The sequence below is a fragment of the Lytechinus pictus genome, chromosome 5 (genome assembly GCF_037042905.1).
Source record: "Lytechinus pictus isolate F3 Inbred chromosome 5, Lp3.0, whole genome shotgun sequence".
Taxonomy (NCBI): Eukaryota; Metazoa; Echinodermata; class Echinoidea; order Temnopleuroida; family Toxopneustidae; genus Lytechinus; species Lytechinus pictus.
In genome coordinates, this window is record NC_087249.1 from 33,145,938 (window position 1) to 33,170,639 (window position 24,702).

The following is a 24,702-nucleotide window of genomic DNA, read 5'->3' on the forward strand; positions in this document are numbered from 1 at the left end:
GTCACTCACGTGATCCAATGTTCAACCAGTCACGTGCTGCTCGTGATACATCCGGAAACGTCAATCATCGGATTGAACACGGTGAAGTTCCGTAGTATAGTGAATTAATGTAGAATATTTTATTTAATGCCATGGCGTCGCGAGCTATCACGTGGATGATAACCATCTCATTGGCTGTTGCTCACATAAACCCTGTAGAGAGTGGTAAGGAAATGTGTGTTTTACTACTACTTATCAATAATCACAATGTAGTGAAAAATATCAATATTATTGACTCCTTAAACTGTTAGTCATGTCAGTGCCATTGATGTTTATTTCAATGTTAAACTTGCACTATCACACTTGCAAATAATCAATGAACTTAGGAGACTTTTCAAATCAATAATGTGATGTATTGATGGTATATAGGGTTATTAAGAATTAATGCCTTCACTTAGGGTTTCCCATTTTTTGCAATTAGTAATTAAATAGTTATTTCACAAGGCGAATTGAAATTCATATTTATACTTTATATAGTCCATTAGACGTTCTAGTCATATATTAATACAGAGTAATCGTGGTAACATCCATAAATGAATCAGCAGTAGGAGAAGCAGTAGCTAGAAGTAGGGTAGTATGTTAGGGATGACAAAATATAGCGGTTTTGATGTTGATGATGTTCGTAATGCCGAATGTCGTGATAATGGTAGTAGAGAGCATCTAAACGTAGTAGAAGTAGTAGTAGTAGTAGTAGTAGTAGTAGTAGTAGTAGTAGTAGCAGTAGTAGTAGTAGTAGTAGTAGTAGTAGCAGTAGTAGTAGTAGTAGTAGTAGTAGTAGTAGTAGTAGTAGTAGTAGTAGTAGCAGTAGTAGTAGTAGTAGTAGTAGTAGTAGTAGTAGTAGTAGTAGTAGTAGTAGTAGTAGCAGTAGTAGTAGTAGTAGTAGTAGTAGTAGTAGTAGTAGTAGTAGTAGTAGTAGTAGTCGTAGTAGTAGTAGCAGTAGTAGTAGTAGTAGTAGTAGTAGTAGTAGTAGTAGTAGTAGTAGTAGTAGTAGTAGTAGTAGTAGTAGTAATAGTTGTTGCTGCTACTGCTGCTGTTGTTGTCGTTGTTGCAGCAGCTTAATCAGATCGCTTTAGTATAGCTTCAGTAGTGTATTCTTCGGCTTTTGTTGAACGAATTACTTTTGACGTTAACTTTGGACATTTGCTTTCATGAATTGCTGCATCATCAGATTATAGGCCTAAAGTTCAGTCTCCTCAGAAGATCCTTTTGGATGAAATCCTTGATAGATATGGAGAAACATCCATTCGACCAGTCATCAATCAATCTCATCCGGTCATCTTAAACCTGAGGGTATACTTCAACCGGATAGTGTCCTTTGTAAGTTTAACTGAAAAGAACACAGTGAGTGTGTTCATCGTGTCTTTATCGTGTTCACACTGTGGACTACATTCGAAAATGTGATTCACACGGTTAAAAGTATCATATCCAACAGTGTGAAGACGATTATTCGGCATTGTGTTTTATACAGTACACAGTGAGAACGCTGTAGGAAACCTTTCCAGCAGTTATTCTCACTTTCCATCATGGCTTAATAAACTAATCACATAATTTTGACGAAGAAAGTCAACTCACTACATAGTTGATGATTGAGAGTATACGGATCTGTGACTGAAAAGCACGATAGGCCCAACTTCTATTCAGAATAATTAATGCGTATCGTTGTATAGAATGCTTAGCATCATTGGAAAGGACCATTAGGTAGATTTGATATTCACCTTTACTAAAATCCAATCTTTCATCTAGATCTATATCACATTGAGGCCTACGTGTCGAGACCCTGTTTACAGCGGGAGTCCGCTCTGAGGGTGTACCCCTTTATGTTCCGTTTTATGTGATTTTCATAGTTATTCATTTTTTTCATATTTTTATTTTCTACTTGAGAATTTAGGAATTCAGTTGAATTCAAATTGATTTTAATTACATTATGCATATTCATTTCAAAGTAAATTTTCATAATAGTTTTACACAGATATCATTCATCCATACTTACATGTACATGAATTTGAAAATGGACACCTTTGAATCGAGAATGACATGGTTCTACCGATTCGGTACTGAAATAAGCAAATATTGTTTGCACTTATGAAAACATGTAGTTTATTTTTAAGTAACATTCTCTGCGTGTTATCTTGAAATGTATTTATAATTTGGTATTTATATTCTTGTTTCCGTCATCATTAAGAATCAAGGAGACCAGGAATTAAAAGTTATCATCGATGTAAAGATGGTAAGTGAAATCCTAACTACATTTAATAGGATAACAAATAACTTACATTCAAGTTTTCATTCAACAGGTTGTACAATTCTTTGAGCTGAAACAGGAGATAAAAATAAGTATCATAAATACATGAGTTTGGTACACGGTAAATTTTAATGTTCCCCTTATCATGTTTATTATGAAGAAAAATTAAAGGGAAATTGAATATATATACATATTTCCAAAATTTTGAAGAAACAATTAAATATGTTTCAATCTCATTGGCGATCGTTTGGCTTATCTTGTTTCTTGAATTACCTTTAATTGTAAAAATAGATACAATGGCATTTTCTGATTTTGACTTATATTTTTAATATTATTGGAAATGAAGTAAAACTCCTGTCGGGTCGTTGCAAATCAGGTAAGGGTGATTCAACCTTTAATTTTCTTTATTCATATCGTGTCAATGAGATAAAAAGTAATAAATGCACCGTTGATCTCACTCAGTCAGAACTTGGCAGTCAATTATCAGCATTACTTAAAAGATCAAACATTCTTGGCTATAATCTGGAGGCAGGGGCGTCGATCCATTTTTCAGATTGGGGGGGGGGGCAAAATCATGAATCAACGTTCCAAAGGCGCTCGACCACAAAAAACAAACTCACCCACACACACTCACACACAAACATATATAGGCCTATATATGTATATATATATATATATATATATGTATATATTTATATATATATACATATATTATATACATACATATATGTGTATATATATATATATATAATGTGATGACAAGTTTACTTGTACCAAACGCTCTTGAGGAGTGAGTATGAAACATAATGAGATGAGGCCAACTCAAAAGATGACGCAGAACACCATTCTTTGCTTTAGCTTTCGTCTTTAATAAGACTTCGTCCGAAGCGTCTGAAAAAATATTAGGAGATACAACATCCAAGTTTGTCTTGCACATCAATGAATTATCATCAAGTTGAATATATTCCATAATCTCATTAGACAGATGTATGAATGAATAAATTAATTAATAAATAACAAATAATTAATTCGATTAAAATAATGATATAAATGAAGAAGACATACCTGTAATTACAGACTATTGGGGTGGTAAAGTAGGATGCCTACCGTATCCTATCTCGTTCTTAATGAAAGTGGCAAAATTGCCAAATGAAAAAATTGAATGAAAAAATTGGTTGCTAGGTGGTGAAAGCGCATTGGTAATGCGCATATAATTTATGTCACAATAAATATTAATATTTATGAAATAGATATCGTAAGCTGGAGGAAAAAAACATTGTTTCTTACAAGCATAGTAATTAAATCTCTATGAAACAATATAAATTTTGAAATCAAATTGAATAAATAATATATTAATACATTACAATCTTATTTTATTTTTTTACAATCCGGAACTATTGGGGGGGGGGGCAAAACGATATGTTTGCCCACCCAATATTTTCATTGGTGGGGCGATCGCCCCCCCCCCCAGGATCGACGCCTTTGACTGGAGGCACAGATAGAGAGTGGTATTCAAAAGAAAGCTTCTGATGAGAAAAGGTATTCATTTCAAAGATAGAAGGCACTTTCCATGAAAAGGGTAAGGGGCAGTACACCCATGTGTCCCTGGACCCGCGCCTGATTTTAAGTCAATTAAAAGCATGTTTCGCCATCGCCCAAATGCAAACACCGTCAAAAATTACATGTTTCACCTGTCAAAATCATTGATCCTATAATGGAAGTACGATAACGCAAAGACGTATTATCATAATGACATGTCAATATAACTGTCCTTCAATATTAGCGGTTTGGTGATGCGGGCTTGGTAGATGATAATAGGACTATGTATTTCCAGATATCGTCCATAATCTATAATCGTCTCTGTCACGCACTTTCTCATTATGTCTGCGTGTCAAAAGATTGAATGACAATTTGCAGGTAAATTAAAGTGATAGAAGACTCTTTTTTTTATGAAGAGAAAGCCATATTAAATGGGTGAGAAGTCATAATTATGTACCATTTTAATTAAGAAGTGCAGTTTTATGGTTTTGATAAACATAATCTATGTATATGTTGAAATCTAATGAAGATATTAACTTTCCTTATCTTTCAAAAAGTCAGAAGATTACAAGTTCCTTTTACAAAGTATATGGAAGTTGTTTCTAGAGATGATACCTGTCAATATTTAGATATAGAAAGGAAATCTTTATACTCAATAGCTGCCGAAATATTGTGTTTTAAACAGATTTTGTATGAGTTTGAGTATAATATTACAAATCATTCTCAGTAAGGCTTCACAAAGTATAGCTCTCTTGTAATTTCACTATAAAAAAAATCATTGTTGAATCATGAATAGAAAGTTTGGTCAAATATGAGACCATTTTATATTATATATGGTTCATTTTTCAGTATTGGCGAGATGAATACTTTACGTGGGATCCAGCAGAACACGATGGCGTTGATTTTCTCTTCGTGCCGACGGACAAGATTTGGACTTTCGATCTAACCCTTTATTCATCGTAAGTCAATGCCGTTTTTTTATGATTAAAATTTGGAGTTATTTTCCTAATTTCCATAAAATCATAATTTTCGGTATGCATGTTCTGGTAGTAATAAAATTATTAAATAAGATCTTGTTGGTCTGTTTATCCTGGTAAACTATGTAGTCGGTCAAAGTTGAATAGTTCTGAAAATATATTATTGACCTTCGTCACCTTCAACGTTCCCATCAAAACTACAATTGGTAGACATTTCCTTTCGTGCATACATTACAACAACTGGCGACAGCGGCGTAACAGGGGTCGGTGGCCAGGGGGGGGGGGCAAGAGCCAAAAATTTCCCGGTCATATCATGGAACAGGCAATGGCGTCATAAGGCAAAAATTTTGTGGGGGCGATATGGCGTATCGGGCAAATATATATATATATATATATATATATATATAAGTGAGCGAGCGAGCGAAGCGAGCGAGCAAAATTTTTTGACATTTTTATTGCAAAAATCCAATTATGTGATAGATTTTGACATAATGTTAAAAAGATGATATCATATTTCACCCTCCTCTCTTTCCTTTTTTCTCTCTTTTTTTGTACGCCACGGTGAACAGGATTTTTGTTATGATTGTGAGCATCAGGGCGAAGCTCTATATGCTCGAGGGGGCCGATTATGGCGCTTCTGGCAAGAAGTAGCTTAATATAGGTCCCGAGCGAGCGAGATAAAAAAAATCACATTTTCATGAGAATCTAATATGAAGATAGATTTTAACGTGATATTCAGAAAAATATAATACACTTTCCTTTCTTTCCTCTTTTTTTTTGTTTGGTTGTAAAACTTTTGGGGGCCATGGTCCAAACTTATCCATATAACAGTGCTTTATGGGTGGGGTCCAGGGCAGAGCCCCGGAACCTCTTGATATCAAAGCCATTTTTAACCTTACAGATGGCCACTTATTTTAATCAAATTGCGTGTATATTTATATAGCTTTCACACAACACATAAATTCAATGCAGTTGTTTATCGTAATCATCCAAATATTGTGAGGGGCATGCACGCCATAGCAAATGTGGGAAAATTGGCTGTGGAACCACCCCCCGGTACGCCAGTGCTTCAACGTAAAGCTTAATGCAGGAAGGGTCCATATAGGGGCCCGTTATAGAACCCATTAAAGGTTACAGATGAAGAGCCCCCACTGCACGGGGTCTTGACTCTTGGACAGAGCCTTTGGAGATTTAGCAAGTTTATATGATAGACTTTCATACGACATTATGCTATATACCATTTATTTTTCTTCCCGCTCGTTATCTCAATCATCGGCAGCCCGGTAGTGTACGTGATCTTGTCCCTATTCTTTATTTTCCAATTTAGATTTTGGCTAATTCCATTCTGCCTTTATTTCCCGCTTTTGTTTGCCTTTTTGTCATCTTTAATTTATTTCCATGTCTTACTAGTCATGCTAATGTATTTGTATATCGGGGCGAATTGTTCTTTCTCACTTGTTCATTTTTCCTTCCTTTTCCCGTTATCTTTCCGTTTTCCCTTTTTTATGTTTTTTCTTAGTTTTCTTTTCCCTTTTCCTTTCCCTTTCCCCTTTTATCTTTCCTTTCCCTTTCTTCCCCCCTTTTTTTCTTTTTCCCGTTTTTTTTATTTTCCCGGTGAGCTCCGCCAGGGGGGGGGGGCAGCTTGCCCCCCCCTGCCCCCCCCCCCCACCTGTTACGCCACTGACTGGCGAGGTTCAAGGGACCCCAAAAGACTTCTGGTTTCCATACCATTAGCAGCAAGTATCCCACTATTGGTGTTCTTTTCTTACGGGGATGGGGAGGCAAGTGTGGCATCTATAACCCCGCATGGTGGCGCAGTGGTAGAGCGTTGGTTCGATCCTCGGCCGAGTCATACCAAAGACTTATAAAATTGGGACCTTCTGCCTCCTTGCTAGGCGCTCAGCATTTAGATTGGCGAAGGGTAATAATAAAAATGTTATGCAGGGCCCGCTGGTAAAGCAGTTTCCTAACTGAAGTGGCTACCCTGTGTAAATAAGACATTATTATTATTATTATTACTATCATTATTATCGTTATTATTTATTATTATTATTATTTTTGTTGTACTATACATCTTAAACTTAAAGATTGATATAATTTCAATTATTATTACGCCTCACACACTCCTTGTAAATATTTGTAAATAGTTGTGGCACATATAATATGTTTTTTGTTTTTTGTGCGTAATCATTAGTTTTTAATTTTTAGTATTCTTTTATATTTATGTATGTATTTTATATATCCAAAGGTGTGACAACAGCTCAAGCATCTGCTTATATTGTCATACCACTGCATGTCTGCAGCCTTGGTATAATCAGTTGTGTAAATGATCATAATTATACATTATTACTATGTAAAATTTAATGTATTTAATGTTGTGATGGTCACACTATGTACATTGTCATGACATGCAGAAACGAATAAATAAATAAAAATAAAAAATAAATTATAATTATTATTATCATCATTATAACTGGTCCCTTCTTTATATGGTACCTGACAATATATTCGGGTGGCATCATGGGAAAGCACATATGGACAACTGTAGTCGTTATGATTCAGAAATAAGACACCGTTATTATGATTCAATTCATGCTGTTCTCCTCATATATAGAGCCAGCAAATCACTGGTTGAGATGGATCATCACGTGGCCAAAGTAACATCAGACGGTATGGTAAAATGGTATAGTTCGGCTGTCCTGCATTCAACCTGTTTGGTGCGCCCTCAGTATTTTCCTTTCGACAAGCAATACTGTAAAGTGATCTTAGCTTCTTGGGCTTACGACACTAGCTTGGTATGCACGAACGGGTTATATTTTTATATAAACAGTACCGGTGAATCATTTCATCGTAAGACCAATCCTGAGATGGTAAATAGGATGGCATGATCCTAATATTCTCTTGTAGTTTGTTCAATGAAGGGACAATGTAACAGTTAATACAGAGCCATATAAAGAAAAGCTTGACAAACATAGTTGGGAATTATAATCTCTAAAGCTGTACATCTATGGTGTTTCAACTTATATTAAATTATTTCAACTTCATAATTTTGTCCTAAATGAATATTTAAACGGGTTTTTTTTATAGAATATTCATGTTCACGTGAAAATTGTTTAGGAATGAAGGTATACGTAGGAGTTGTGCCCATGCTCTCGTTTAGGTAACCATCAAGGATTCATCGCTAGAAGGTCCTATTTTACTTCAACGTTTCATGTCAAATGGCGTGTGGGACCTGCCGAGTACCGAAAAGGAAAACGTACTAAAGAACTGGGGATGCTGCACCAACCCATATTCAGAGATACATTATCTACTAATTTTCAAGGTGAGATATAGGCCTACATCTATTCATGTTTTTTTTTATGGAAGGTAAATGATATCCCCCTACAGACAGACAGAGGCATACATCCTCACCCCAAACTCACACAACACACACCCATAACTTCGCGTCTATTTAAGAGTAACGTTATTTAAAGTACTTTTCACTTGGAAATCTTGAAACTTCCCTCATTGAATTGATGATTAGGTTGTCAGATTCTGATGGCCTCATTTTTTTTCTCTCTCTGTTTATTTTCAGCGCCAGCCTGCATACTACGTAATCACCCTAATCATACCTGGTAGTGTTTTGTCCATGGTCTCCCTTCTCGTCTTCTTTATGCCTCCGGATTCCGAGGAGAAAGTGGCCCTAGCTTCTAGCAACCTCCTGGCCATGCTACTGTTTCAGGAACTCGTGTCGACCTCGATGCCTCCGATAGGCGATCAGTTCCCACTCATAGGTAGGCTCAATAACTAGTCCTCTGCTCCCTTACCCCATCTCTAACAATCCTTTCTCTCTTTCTCCCGTAAACACATCCGATATGCCACTTTGACTTCACGAAATCAGCACCTACGTCTTAAAACTGATCAATCAGTGCACAAGAATGATATTTGATTGACTTTTGTTTGGGGGTTTGATTTATTCTTATAGGATCCTTTTTCGTCGCTTCGATCGTTGTCAGCACATTTTCCATCTTGGCATCTCTTTTCATCATGTACCTGCACAACAAAGACAACCGACCAGTCCCCATGTGGCTTCAGAAGCTCACCAAGCTCACCGGTTCTCAGCACCCCAAACCGGTTCAATCCAGACCTACCTGGGTAAATCGGCGCCTCTCCGGTCTTATCTGCACCATTTCTAAGGCGGTTTACCCCATTGGACATCGTCAGGAAACTTTTCTTGGAGAAAGTGCGGACGTCGGCGATCGCCAGAAGCCGCTGAAGAATGAGAATACTGACAACAGAAGTTCTCGCCAACTGGAAACGAAGGGTGAGATCGTTGCCCAGTGGAAAGAGGTGGCCAAGAAAGTGAACCGGGCAACAGCATTTCTCTTGACCATCTTAGTCGTGCTATCAGCACTGGTGATAATATTCAAGTACATCGTTCAAGAGGAAGAAGACTTCTTAGACAGGATCTAGCTGAAGTATGGCGCCCTCATCAGTTATTTCGCAAAATATCATGGTATATGTGTTACAAAGGGTAGCAGAACTGGTATCCTAGTGAGCATCAATGAGATGTTCGGAATGTTGCATCCTCAGACCCTGTGTAGATTAGGTCTTGAGATGCCATTCAGAGTGCTCATTAAAGGACAAGTCCAATCCCCAAAAAGTTGATTTGAATAAAAAGAGACAAATCTAACGAGCATAATATTGAAAATTTCATCAAAATCGGATATAAAATAAGAAAGTTATGACACTTTGGAGTTTCGCTTATTTTTCACAAAATAGTTATATGCACAATTTAGTCAAATGCAAATGACAGAATCGATGATGTCCCTCACTCACTATTTCTTTTGTATTTTATTGTTAAAATTAAACAATATTTCAATTTTTACAGATTTGACAACAAGGACCAACTTGACTGAAACATAAAATGTTAAATAATGGTAATTCCACATGTTCAGGGAGAAATAAAACTTTGTTTCACAGGACAATGATGAGAAAACTAGAATATTTCATATAATAAAATACAAAAGAAATAGTGAGTGATGTCATCAGTTCCCTCATTTGTATACCGACCGGGATGTGCATTTAACTGTTTTGTGAAATTAAGCGAAATTTAAAAATGTCATAACTTTCTTATTTTAAATCCAATTTTGATGAAATTTTCAGTGTTCTGCTTGTTGGCTTTTTCTCTTTTTATTCAAATCAACTTTTTGTTGGGGTGAACTTGTCCATTACTGTTTTATGGTAAATTTTGCCATATTTTAATCTAAGCAGATTTTGAAATGTCAGAACATAAAATTCTAGGTATTCTAGGTGAAACATTGAAAATGGTGATTTATCCCTGATTTGAGTAAATATTCTGCTAAGGAACAAATAAGGCGAAAAATAACTTCAGCCATCATTTCAAATGACCAGGCAGTGCATTTGTCACATGATTTCAGATATTCTAGGGTCACGAAAGCGATTTCACTCTTAATAATGTAGTGCAGAAAAAGGAAGTGCCCCACCACTTGAGTGATTTACATTTACAAAATGGAGCCTGGGTGGCAGACGCACTAAAATGTTGATTATTTTTATCTACTATCTCATTTTGATTGTCTTCAGTTGTTATTTTGAATTCTGATGTTTGTTTTTCTTCAATTTTAATTTTGCAGTTTGCTAGAACAATAGTTTTGATTAAACACACTTCATGTATGAAGATTAGTGATATGGAACGGTTGCTTTTTTTAATTGTATGGTACAAGAATACTATGAGCTGTAAACTGAGTCAGACACATTAATTTGCTTTCATTCCTTTAAAGAAGTAATTTGCTTTATAGTTTCCTTGGCTATTCTACTGCTGTTTGCACGATCAAACCATATTTGTTCTACATAAGAAAATTATATATGTATCTACAGTGAACAGTGAACACCATGAAATATTTTAGTAATAAAGACAAGTAGTGCAAATATACTTTGTTTCCACAGAGTGTTTTTAATGTCAGGTTTAAGATGGATGAATGTTTTCATATCAAAATACAATTCATTGTTTATTCATGACCACTTAAATGTATGTTCTGTATTATCAAGAATGTTCTATTCATTGGTCTATGGTACAATTATCAATAAATTAGAGAAATATAACATCTTTCATATTTTTCTCAAAATCAGTAATGGGTAGCCTTAATTTCTTGTAAAAAATGGTCTAGTGTAAGTTTAAAAGTTACATTAATGCAAAATAAAGCCACTGATTATACAATATGTAAGTCCAGCTTCATGCAAAGAAAACGAGTAAGACACACTATTGGCATCTTGCCCTTCATGGCTCTTTCCAGATGATTATCAAACAAGTAGATTTAACTAAAATTTTGCAAAATAGGAAAGATAAATTAATTTTGAACCCTTTCCCCAAAAAAATCATATTCACGAATGCAATAAAACATTCCATACTCAAACTGAATAATTTACACCACATATATCAAAGATGTACATGCATGAGAAGTTTCAATTTTTTAAGCACTCTAAATATATAAGGCACTTTCATTTTAAAACTAACATCTAAAAAATTGTTTCACCCAAATAATACAGTGGATATAAAGCATTGTTTCTAGAAAAAAAGAACAAACTTAACAAGGAATTGACAAATTTTATGTTTAGAAATGTTACATGTACACTTCCCTGACTAGAATTAACTTCATACCAGTAAATGATATTTCAAATTACACCAAACATACTGCACTATATTGATGTTAGAAATAAGTTCTGCTTATATTACAAACAAGATGTAGATCAAGGGCAAAGAAATGGGAAAGTGAGAGGAGAAAGTGAAGAGGGGAAAAGAGAAAGAAGAATGAAAAGTGGCAAAATGGGATGTGGAGAAAGAAAATTCAAAGCAACATTTGCACATATTTAGATATAATTCAGAAAATCTGCAATCATAATGATCAGCCCTTGCAGTACGCCCTGGAATGGCAGGTGGTTGATATACCCTAATAACCACATATAGTAGTGGGGAAATTTGAACGCGACAAGGCAGTTGAGGTGGGCACCCTCTGGTGCAATAATCATTTGTTTTCATATTTACCTCATAAAATATGAAATTTTTCTATATATATGTAGATCAAATAAATAACTTTATAAACATTTAAATGCATTTCAAGAACAAAGTTAAAAGGGATGAATAAAAAATTACCACTGAATATATGCTGATTAGTTTAGTCTAAGCAATGTTGTCAATGTGATCATCCTGAAGTTACCAATTTCAATTTCATAGATAGGTTTTGAAAACATTTAAATGTATTGAAAGGGCACAAGGAAAATTATAATCATACTTCATTTCTGTTATGAAAGCAAATAAGGCAGATTTTTTACCCTATCGCATGCTATGAATATCAATGCTTTGGTAAAAGTGAAAAGAACATAGACTATACAGGTAAACCTGCCTTAGTACATACCTCCCAGGCCAAATACCGTTTGATATAGGCAAAATGCAACTTAATTAGAATAAAAAAATAAGGCATGATTTCCATGTGGTCTAAAAAATGCATTCACATTAGCTAATTATTTGCCTTATAAAAGGTCAACTTTGGCAGATTGGACTAAAACATAAAATTAATGATTATGATGTAATGATTATTCATGCTCTAAACTTAGTTTGATTGGGAGGAAGAATAAAAGTTGATGCCAAGTTTTAATCATCTTTACAATAGACATTGATTATAAAATGGAATGGTACTATGTACTATGGGAAGAAGATTTATACAAGAAATATGAACAACTTTATAAAGGACAAATCACAGGATAAAAAAAAAATAACATAACTGAATAAGAGTGAGAAAAGTAGAAATCAAATATCAAAAAAAGACATGAATAGCAGTATTGACAAGAATTGAATCAAATCCTCTAATAAATAAATGAATGTTAAAAAAGTTAAATGGCAATAAAAAAAGAAAGAAATTCAATCAATTCAATATTGATAGAATTCAAAGAAACCATCCACTTTAAACCAAATCAAATGACAGACGCTCTCAGAAATAAATGATTCAGTCTGAACATAGCCTATTAGAGAATCATTCAGATTGTGAAAAATTGCCGTTTTGCAATGACTTATTTCAGAATAGCTTAAAAGAGTTCAGTTATATTTCTGGTTTTTTTTTTACAAAGGCTAGGGAATGTACACAAGTCTTTTATGTCATTTAACTTACCAGTAACCAAAACCATGGCAGTTGGTTTACAAACTGCAAAACAATTAATAATAATCTGAATTATGATTTCTGTTTGAGTATTGCACACAGAAAAAATATATAATATTTTCATTATTCTTTTAAATGTAATTGTTTGTTTCTTGAAAGTTGAAACAGCTCTATCAGTTACAGCAAACGAGTCTATTTCACTTTTAATATGAATGATTGAAGGCAGCAGAAAAATAATTGGAATATAAACAACAATAACAATAATGCTAGAATAACAATAATGAAATACTGCACTACACACTTTATGAATGAAGCAATTAACCAATGTGGAGGGAATATCTTGATAATTCACTATCGGTAATGAAAGCTATCAGCGTATGAAAGATAAAACAAAGGCATTTTCATGCAGATGAACATGTTCGTTCTTTATACATATTAAAAAACGTGTAATAATGACGAACATATAACATCTAATAATAAGATGATAATTACATAGTACAAGAAGTGATCAATGAGATGTGTCAGACAGAACGGAATTGTAATAAAAATATTTGACTTTTATATAGTGCTCAATACACTGCAACAACTTTTTTAAGTAACAATTCATCTGACAACAAGATGGCAATGTTTTGAGATGGCGATAAAATAAATATCTACTTAATACGTGAAAGCATTCAGAAAACAGCAATATGGAATACAGTGGTTGAGGGAACTTAAAGTTGAAATAATAAAACCCTTTATCATTTATAAATTTATATGATTTGTGGAGGCACATTCTTCATAATCTTCAATATAAAATATCAATATGAAACCTAAAACTTATTATACGGTTTTGAACATGCACCTTTAGTTCAATGGAACAAAAATAATGAGGCATTATTGATGACAGCTGGTTGGACTGTTAGTATGGCATAGAGAGCACAAATCAACAAAAGCTTGATGAAGAGGGTTACAATGTAATCTTTCATTATTGGAAATGCATGTTCTAATTTCCTCTCAGAAAGTAATCATATGCCCTGCTTAAACCTTCAAATATTATAAAACCAATTATACATTTAAGTGAAAGCTATGAACCATCAATTTCACAGATAAAATGCAGTGGGAATCTGGAATCTATATAAAAAATTCCAAGAATTGCTGAAATTAGACTTACTTTCCAAGCCTTCATGTACTTTATATGATACAGTATATCGTTCTAGTATAAGTCAAATATCTATACAAAATAAGTTAATATGTCAAATTTTCAATAGTAATATGGTTTCATCCCAAATGCTCTCAGTTAAAACTTTAAAACTGACAATAATTATTATCATACATAGCAATATTCAAAACAAGACCCCATGCAAATTGTTCTTATATGTCCAAATTAAAATATTAACAAGGAATGCTTATGATAATTGCAGAGTAAATACCACATTTGTAATACTATAAATGATAAGATACATAAATGCCTCTTCTCTTTGGTATAAAAAATACATAAAATTTCACATGCAATTTTCTGTGTTACACGTTTTGCAGTTGCACACTCACAAAAGGTCTATTGCTATTAATTGAATTCATAAAAAATTACAATTTTAATTTCATAACATTAAACCCATATTTTTCTCTATACATAAGTTCATGAAATAATGCATGTATTTGTTAATTGTATGATATAATTCTAAACGTAGGTTTTCTCTCTATTCTGATTGTCCAATTGTAATATCATTCAATTGTTTATCAATGATAAAACAAATACCAAAAAAAATAGTGTTTTTTCTATAAAACTGTTGAGGATTTTCATTATTTTGGATTCAAATATCCCCACTATGTACTTCTGATTTTTGTTGTCCCATTCACATGATATAAATGTAACTTATTTTAATTAGTAGACCTTGTTTTTCTTCAATCAAAAGGTTAAACTACTGTATCACAGAAATTCATTACATGGTCTATGGTATTTTGACATTCTTATCAATAACCGCATCTAACAATCAATGCTTCACACGACAAGTATGGAAACAAAGGAAGAAATGCAGAAAGATGAATTGAAAGCAATAAAAATTTATCTATGCAATGCATACATATGCTATAAAATTGGGTCCATGCTTAAAAATACCCCCTCCCCCCAAAAAAATAGGCCTTAACCGCATATATTGCAAAAAGTACCAATACCAACGACCCCAAGATTGTCCATGTTATTACATTGCATAAAAATCCTCTAATAAAATTGTATATGTGTTTTTGAGAGCCTTAAAACCTCAGCAAGTTGCATAATTTTCTACTACATTATGAAAGATACAATTACATGACACTAACAGCTTGTTTCCATCAAGTGTCAAGCCCCCTACAAGACTTTGAAGCAGACATTTTACACTCTCCATCAATAAAATCTTATGTACATACAAGTAGTTTAGTACTGTCAAGTGAGGTGAAATTTGAAGCCTAATCTTGCTTTTAATGTCCCTTCTATAGACTGAAAGCATTTATGGATGATGAAATTCAGACACGATTTTCAAGAGTATTCAGTTTTGCAAGAGTTTGCACTGGTATCCAAACTCTAAGCAAAGTAATTGATTTCACATTATGCTGTAAGAAGCACATGTATGCATATACACATATATGAAGATACATGTATGTAGTCATTGTGGTATACAACTATGTCACAACATGGAAGCATAAAATACATGCTTTTCTAGTACATGTATATAATTATTTTATGTATATAAACCAAGTGGCGGATCCAGCAGGTTTTAGATCCAGAATACACTATTTCACAGGCCATATTGTTTGTGCACAACGATGGGCCTGTCCCAAATATTGTGCATTATCCAACGAGATCTGTCCCTGCACAAACCTTTAAAAAATAATCATATCAGTCTGTTTCATTACCACCCTCAACTACCAACTGTTGAAATCTCATGAATATGCCAATTAAATTCTCAGAGTGAAAAATACAATCTGCTCTTTCAAAATAGGCAGAAATATCTAATTTTGAAAAGCTTTTATCTCTGCTCACTTGTTAGTTATGACTAATTAAACATAATGCTACTGATTTTTTGTAGTTCATATTCTCATTTTAGGGAGGCATTATAAATTAATATCAGCTTTAAAATCCAAAGGTTCCCCATACAATCGCGAAAGACGGCTAAAATCTGTTATGACAACACTTCCATTTCATTTTTTATTGGTATTTAAATCTATATCCTAATGATATGGTTGACAGTCTGCAGGTGGTCTGAAGAATCAGTGATCATGCAGCAGTAAATTGGCAACAGTTCTACATATGCTATGCCTTCCTTTTGTCATTCCAGACGTACTCCAATCATGCTACCCTGATGAGTTAGTGAAGATGCAAATTCTCCAGCCATCCACGAAATCTCATCTCACATATCAAGTAAGCTGGAATTCTCTACAACAAAGCCGTTGGTTAGTGGTTTATCTTCATGGTCACTGTTCATGCTCGCAAGCTGGACTTTGGCTTTCCGTCTAGCGAGGGCGACATTCTCAGCCGCCTGCAGGGCCATCTTGGGAACCCTTGTGTCGGCTTCAGCCATTGACTTGACCTGTTACAAGGAATACATCAGAAAGATTGTATTGAAAATCAATTTGATATTGTCTTGATAGCTTCTGAGCAACAGGTGAACAATATAGGATTAGGTAGGATTGAAGGATGTTAAGGACGTTCCACAGTTAAAATGAAATCCATGTCATTTTCACCAAACTTTGCACATAGATACTTTAGAACCTGAATATTCGAAATATGCAAAAATTAACATAGGTCCATGTGCTTGATTTTTTGCTATGGAGCTTCAAAGTTCACCCGAATGAATGTTCTAACGGATAGCGCATTCAAAAGAATTTGGCATTTTTAGACCTCGCAAGATCACTACAATGAGTTTAAACCTCTATTACTCAGTCAAAATACATGAAAAAGTCATCAAATTTCGCAAGAGAGTTAATAAGTGTATCGTTAGAATGGAGAATCTATTTATAGTGCTATTTGTTTGCAATTTTAAGTCTAACAGCACTGTGAGTTCTTAAAAATGGCGTAAAACGTAACAAAAACCCAATCTCAAAAAAGTGAAATTTCAATAACAAACTACAAAAGTACAATAAATGCTGCACTTTATTCAAAATCCATGTCATTTTCACCAAAATTTGCAAAGTTGTAGAGGAAGGTATACCCAAGAGGTGCAAACATTAAAAAATAGGGCTTCATGTGCTTGTTTTCAAACTATCAGCATTTTCATTAGAGCAAATGTGCTTTTTAAAACACCAAAAATGCGCCAAATGCTTTGTATCTATGAGAAGAAAAAATCAAAACCACTCTACCATTTATTTAAACTCGGGGTCATATTTGTGATTTTTGGCAGCACTGCAGAGTAAAGTATTTTAAAATTGTAGAGATGTTTTTTTAAATGGTCCATGGAATAATTAAAGTTTTTTAGCTTCATAAACTAACGCATCGGATCTGCAGTTAGAGTGCAGATGATGAGAAAATTCAGTTCATACCCACAGCTAATTAATCACCTGTTCATTCATTGTGACGTCAGCGCGCAGAGTGTAAAATATGCGCAGACCATAATGCGCACAAACATAACTGTGGAACGTCCTTAAGGGACCAGTTCGGTGTCTTCAAGAACTGTACCCATACATCTTCAATACCAAAGTATGAAAATTCAGATGTATCTTTGTCAAAGCACATCAAAGAGAACAAGCTCACAAGCGGGCCATGTTTGTACTAGGCCTGAGTAGTGGATTCTGAACCCATTGATACATTCAGATTACGGTAAAATTTTTCCCATGTGTTCCAACAAAGCAAGTGACAGTAGCAATATTCATAAGATCAATCCTCAAAAATTCTATCTGGGAATGAAGCCTTCAGTATTCTCTCACAATACTGGCACTCAAATTCAAACTCTGTATCCATCAAATTTCAAATTAGGGTAAGCTATTTCGCTGATATTTGTTGGTAACAACAAACAGGATGTATAGCAAACTGTAAGGATGATTGGCAAACTCCTGCAAGCATTTTATTAAGTTCAAACCTTCGTTTATGTCATTTTTGGAAAATACTGGGATAATTGACACAGTGCTTCAATGGACTGAAAAACTTCAATCCAGCAATAATCAATAGGTAGTTGACATAGAGAGAGAAGAAAAAGCTAAGAATCTACTCTTTTTTGTTAGAATAAAACTTAAAATCTAACAACTGGTCACAAATGTACTGGCACAATCAGTCAAATCTATAACCTTCCTTTCACTCTTAAAGGAATGGTCCAGGCTGAAAATATTCATATCTCAATAAATAGAGTAAAATTCACAGAGAAAAAATTCTGAAAATTTGATCAATATCGGATAACAAATAACAAAGTTATTGAATTTTAAAGATTTGCATTTTCCGTTGAAACAGTTCTAGGCAAGTCTTTATGAATATTCATTAGGTGGGTTGATGATGTCACATCCCCAATTGTTCTTTTGTATTTTATTATATGAAATTAGGTTTATTCAAAAATGTTCAACCAAGATCTAAAACAATTGGATTGACAACTGACAGAGAGCATTAGTTATTTATTGCTGCAACTTATCTCATCATACTGAAGACACATCATTTACACACATGTATGAACAAAAATGAAACATTTATGAATTCATGAAATAATATAAGAAAAGTGAAAGTGGGGATGTGACATCATCAGCCCACCTAATGAATATTCATGATGATGTGCATAAAACTGTTTTCACAAAATATTGATAAATTTTAAAATTCAATAACTTTGTTATCCGATTTTGATGAAATTTTCAGCATTTTGCTCTGCGAATTTTACTCTATTTATTTAGATATAAATATTTTCAGCCCGGACCATCCCTTTAATGACACCATTATTCACCTGCGTAGAAGACACCATAATACAACCTGCTTCCTCCATCTCTCTTCTTGCCTTATCACAACTCTCCGTTGTCAGCCCTCGGCAAGCATCTTCGATGACGAATGGCCTGAACCCAAGGCTTGCTGCATCGATAGCTGTGTGTCGGACACACACATCATATGCCAAACCACAGATGTAGACATCAGTGATACGCCTATCGCACAGTGCCACTGCTAGTTCTGTTTGAGAGAGCCGTTGGTTGTCAAAGAAGGCTGAGTAGCTATCGACATGGTCACACACACCCTTGTAGATGTCCACATGGTCCTTTGCGATCTACAGAGTGTATAGAGGAATAAAATATTGCTTTCATCAAAATTCAACTTACATCTCTGGGCGAGTTAAACAATTTCACACTTCAAAAATCGCTGGTGTAATCTACTTCCATGAAAAAAAAGGCAGACTGACTTTTATCAAAGTCTCCTGTTCATCCAAGCATAAAAAATAAAACATCAACATACTGCCTCATTTAAACAATCTTTCATATGATAGAATAATTCACTACTCAAAATAGCAATAAGCCTTTTTTTCACTCACATGGTAGTGTGCCTTTGACTGAAATATTGAAATTTACAAACATGATTATCAAAGTTAGTCAAAAAGTTAGTCAAAGTCAGTCAAAGTAAAAAAAGAAATGGATATATACTTTACAAAGGCCTGTAAAGTTATTATCAAAATAATTTCCCCAGCAATTAAAACCACCAATGGGATAAAATTATTTTACAGTTTAATGACAAACAATTGTTTATAAAATGGCATTTGTATAGAAATGCATTATCATACATCTTGCGGTGACCGTGTCAGTTTTCTCTAAACAATTTCTGAAAATTTGTTAAGCACTGTCGTGAGCTTGAGTATGTCATATGTTATCAATCTACACTTGATTGATCAAAATTTCAAATATTCAGAATTTCCTGATTTTAAATCACAATATTCTCAAAAAATCACTAGCACCTTCCCATTCATTGCATTGAGTATATTTCATCTCGGTATTTAACTGATGAACCCTTTGATGTACACAAACCTTAAGATCTGCATGAAGCTTAGCTCCATGTGAGTGTTGTACACAGTGAGCTGGCCATAACGTCTGCTCCATGGGGACGTGTCCATCAAACACTACAGTATCAAATACACAAGCATTCTTCTGCTGGACCTACACATTGAAATACAAAACACAAAAACATTACGATAGTAAGAAGAGATATAATGCAATCATTTCTAGCAAGGAATTCAATTTCAATATTTTTTATCTTTCCAACCCCTCCCCTCTTGCTAACTTCCTTCACCCCCCCCCCCTCGTTCATACCAATACATCATCTACATGTACATGATGTACATCATGCCTTCTTCTGCTGGATCTACAGATTCAAGTACACGTATAGACCAAGAAAAGTGGCTAAATGTAGAGATGAATTGCAAATATTTTGATGAGTAATTAAATTTCAAAATTTAAGGGAATCTTTAGCAACACCCCCCCCCCTTTCCGTCACCACCCTTCTTCAAATCAATATCTAATGTGCATAAAAAGACTATAATCCGGGAACATAAAATTGAAGGACAGATTATAACCTCACTACGGCCACTTACTATTAATATTAATGACCACATAAAAATATGTGTATAACATGACTTTGAACAGTTTGGTAAACAAATTAGGATGGATATGATATATATATAATCAAGAAACATAATGTTAATAGACTCATGAAAGCCATTTTCTCCTCATATTTTTACCACACAAACAGTGTGTGACCATTTTTATAGCCCCACTAATATAAAATGCATACGTGAGAAATTTGACTTATGTTTATATTTTAATTGATTACAAAATATGTCAACACATTTTAAAAATATATACTTGTACTTTCATTATTGGATGTGTTCTTTAATACATGTATTTCCATGAACCAATGCCCCACACGAACAGCTGAATTTGTTATAATAAAAATCTTGCTGGAATTATCTAGACTTATCCTATCCACATTGTTTACCTATATTGTCTGGTACATATCATCCAATAAACATTAACCCTGACAGGAAACTGATCTCAATTTATTGATATTACATAAGATGATGCAACAATTGTAATCCTGTATTGCATGGATAAACAAACATTGACCTATTCATTTGACTGCTATTGATTAGCCTACCATAGAATTAATATCTTAAATGTATAAAGTAGGCTATTCCAGCAATATGTAGCATTACTGGAACCCACCCCCCCCCCCACAAAAAAAAAAAAAAAAAAACCAAAAGCCCAAATCAAGGCTAGGCAAAAAAAATAGGGAAAATTTCAATGTATTTTTTGCATTGAATGAATTTGTTATCATGTTTTGTGTAGATGTGTGGTGGACAAATCTTTATACTGACTGACTGGAATACTCCCCCAGGGAGTGGAGGATGTGCACACATTGTGTGTGGGAATGACTGATTGAATCCGATGACCGGGGTAATAATATATCTGTAAAGCGCTTAGACACGTTGTTCCGATGTATTAAGCGCTATATAAAAGCGGATTATTATTATTATTTTTATTATTATACCTTGAAACTAAGGTCTGTGATTTAAACCTCACACCAGCACGTGGCAAGACATTTATCTACATTTGCCACTCTCCACCCAGGTAAAGTACATGTATAGTCACGTATTGTATTACCGGACACATTATGATTCCGGACGCGCATATTACTGCGTTCGAAAACAATTTCGTACCGTAAGACTTCCGCAATTCAATTTCACAGAGCAATACATCGAACAAGATTGCAAAAACAAGGCGAAAAAAATCAAACTTTTACCTTATTTATCTCTAAAATGACAGAAAATGCTTAAAATATCATATAACATAGTTTTACATTAACAATTGATATATTTTCTAACGGAAATATGGGCCTGATTTGCCGAATTTCAATCTCGTCCACTCCTTCGATCGAATGATGAGGTGTGGTATATTGTGGGTGACCGTCGACGGCTAGTTCTCAAGGTACCCGTGCGCGAGGTTTACCGTGAGTAGAGCCGTCGATCGGCAGCGCATCGATAGAACTTGACGAGCGTCACGATACGAACGCGAGCATATATTATTGGAAAGTGCCATGGAACATGCAGCTAACAAGAAAAAATAAAATAAGTTATCAAACACGAATTTATTACCAACATCTGCTCAGATTCGATATAAAAAGCAAATAAAAACTTAGAATTTACTCATGATATGATATAAGAAGAAAAAAATCACACAAATTTGTTCTTACATCATTGTAATCAAAGATATCTTTACCCGTCCGGCACGCGTCCGGAATCATGATGTAATTTGTCGCGCACGAAAATAATTGTTTTTCGTGGAGGGGTATGCGGCAACTGCGATGCAAAGAAAATGGTTGGTAAATATAAAATAATTTTATCATATTCATAATTTTCATAATATTTGGAATAGCAAGTGTGATTTTTTCTTGATTGTATTTCCTCTAGTTGTCATTTTTAAAGCACTGAAATAAAGGTGTCCGGCAATAGGATACACTGCCATACATGTAAATGGGAAACTAGAAGAAATTCCTTGAATGCTCAAGTATCTGATCAAGGTAGCCATGCTAAAGCTGATGTGATAGCAAGTAGCGCTTGGAGAGGTTCACATTAGGATTATTATTTATCATCATTACTTCATGAATGTAGTAGCCAAGACTTTGAATCTACTGTAACATTAATTTTCCAAGTGTAATACTTCGAGTATCTCCCACCCACCCCCCACCCCCAGAAAAAGTAATATTATACTGTTGTCCTTTTGTTGTTGTTTATCACTAATTGTTTGGCATCACCTGTGCCTCGGAGGCAAAAAGCGAACTGAATTACTATGACCGGCAGGTCTCTCTTGCCAATGTAACTGATTGAAAAAATAAATTGATAAATATATAAACAATTAGGAAAATAAATGAATGAATCAATTAAAATAAAATGATTTCTTTTCATCACAATTTGCTGCAAAACCAAATCAAATATTTTTATTTACATTGAACCATATCTATTCAAAATATGAACCATGGGGTACATAGATAACATGTCATTTCTAAAATCTGGACCACTTTCAGGGCTTCCAATTCTATCAAATGCACAATGGCCACTTATCCAAAATATGTTTGTGTTTGGGTCAGAGTACAGTTTCAACTATTATATACAAATACCTCTTAAAAGCAGACAATGTTTGCCTTACAATAATGAGTGTGGACCTGTTGGAATTTAACATATTTGCATAAGACACCCTTCGAGATATGATTGTTTCACAAGCAAAGGTTTGGAAGATACATGTGTATGATATGTCAGAGGGGGTTCGTAAGTGTCCAATACAAGAGTATCACAGAACAGTATTTATTTCCCTTTCTTGTAGAAGGTCAGACATTTATCTTTTTGATGATTTCAGAGATTCAAAGAAAGCTTAATTAAAAAAAGCCCCATCATTTATTCATTTTTTTCCTTACAAGATTATAATAATGTCCCCACACAAACACTCGCAAGTTAGTCATTAATCTTTTTTTTTTCAATAATGATCTGTTTACTACCCCCCCCCCCCTGCCTGACACACATAGATATTGAATGTGGATCTACCATAGAGTTGGACTCACTTTTGATGTATGGTGAATATTTCGCAAACAAACATTGTTGTGGAAAGAAACATGATTTTCAGGATGCCAATCATACGTGTAGATAACTTGTTCAAACATACCCTCATCATCAAGTATTCTAGAAATGAAAATGGAAGAAAAACAAATTATTGGAGTAAAATGAGTTTGAATGCATGAACTGTATTATTAACACCTATTTGCATTCAATAAATAGTAAAAGCACTAATATAATGCATTCATTTAATGCAACAGACCCACTATGAGCATGTAGTAGAACTGACATAGCCAATGTATCAACCATTTCCCCTGTCAAAAGTCATTATGGGAAAATCCATTGCTCATCATACAAGGAAAGCGGACTTATAAGCAAAAACAAACAATTAGCCTTGTACATGTATGGTGATCGACCCCATTTATACGGCCAAGCAATTATGACATTAATGGTATTAAAGCGGAACTAGTCATTTGCCTTCTTTTTTAATGGTAATTAGATTCATGGAAAAGCGTTGCTAGGTTCACAGATTTTCCACGAATAAACTTTACTCTTTTTTATCCAACAGAGTTCATGTTTTTATTTGATAGACTAGCGTGATATAACATTTGACAATATAAGCACAATTTTAATTGTAAGACAACAGCTGAGTATGGAGTTGGTATCACAATAATAATAATAATATTAATAATAATAATAACAATAATAATATATGCGAACATAGCACTTAATATGAGACATTCGAATATGAGCATAAGGGTTAATGTCATTGATTTTGTGGGTCCTAAAAGCTATTCACTTTTCCTGTTGTATAATCAAAGATTCATTAAAAACACAGGGGGAAATAACAAAATTTTGATATTTATATACTATAAAAAGAAAGCAAGTTCCATTTCCCTAATCACACATGCATTGTTAAATGGGTTTTTTTAATCTGTTTTTTTTATGAAGGAGCCCAATTGTCAAGGTTTGTCAGTACAGTGGGGGTAATCATCTCCCAAAGCTGTCAATCGACCCAGCTGTCAGTAAATGTTGATGTCTCAGTAATTAATATATTGTGACGACTCTACCTGTTAATGACAGGCACAATTTCTTCTGCCTGAGCCACTGCCAAGGATCCATCAATAAAATCATTCTGTACATCAACTGCTATCAGAGCTGCTTTGGGTTGAAGAATCTAACATCAAAAGAATGACAGACATAGGCAGTAATTAAGAAAATGGTAACATCTTTTCCGGCAAATGAAT

The 24,702-nt window shown here is 34.2% G+C and overlaps 2 protein-coding genes across 2 annotated transcripts in view; one reads left to right on the plus strand and one right to left on the minus strand.

Annotated features, from left to right (window-relative positions):
* On the plus strand, positions 1-10,891 carry LOC129260267 (neuronal acetylcholine receptor subunit alpha-10-like). The gene is made up of 8 exons (XM_064100282.1): positions 1-204; positions 1,208-1,356; positions 2,222-2,266; positions 4,670-4,779; positions 7,412-7,592; positions 7,958-8,119; positions 8,372-8,570; positions 8,762-10,891. The coding sequence occupies exons 1-8, from the start codon at positions 132-134 to the stop codon at positions 9,247-9,249; spliced, it is 1,407 nt and encodes a 468-aa protein (XP_063956352.1). The 5' UTR covers positions 1-131; the 3' UTR covers positions 9,250-10,891.
* LOC129262064 (nicotinamidase-like) overlaps positions 10,731-24,702 on the minus strand; it is a 25,768-nt gene continuing 11,796 nt past the window's right edge. Inside the window, exons 4-8 of the mRNA XM_054900105.2 lie at positions 24,526-24,632; positions 23,464-23,581; positions 19,881-20,009; positions 18,821-19,132; positions 10,731-16,492 (exon numbers count right to left, since the gene is read on the minus strand). Coding sequence (XP_054756080.2) covers positions 16,313-16,492; positions 18,821-19,132; positions 19,881-20,009; positions 23,464-23,581; positions 24,526-24,632 — 846 coding nt within the window. The 3' untranslated portion in view covers positions 10,731-16,312. The remainder of the gene's footprint in view (positions 16,493-18,820; positions 19,133-19,880; positions 20,010-23,463; positions 23,582-24,525; positions 24,633-24,702) is intronic.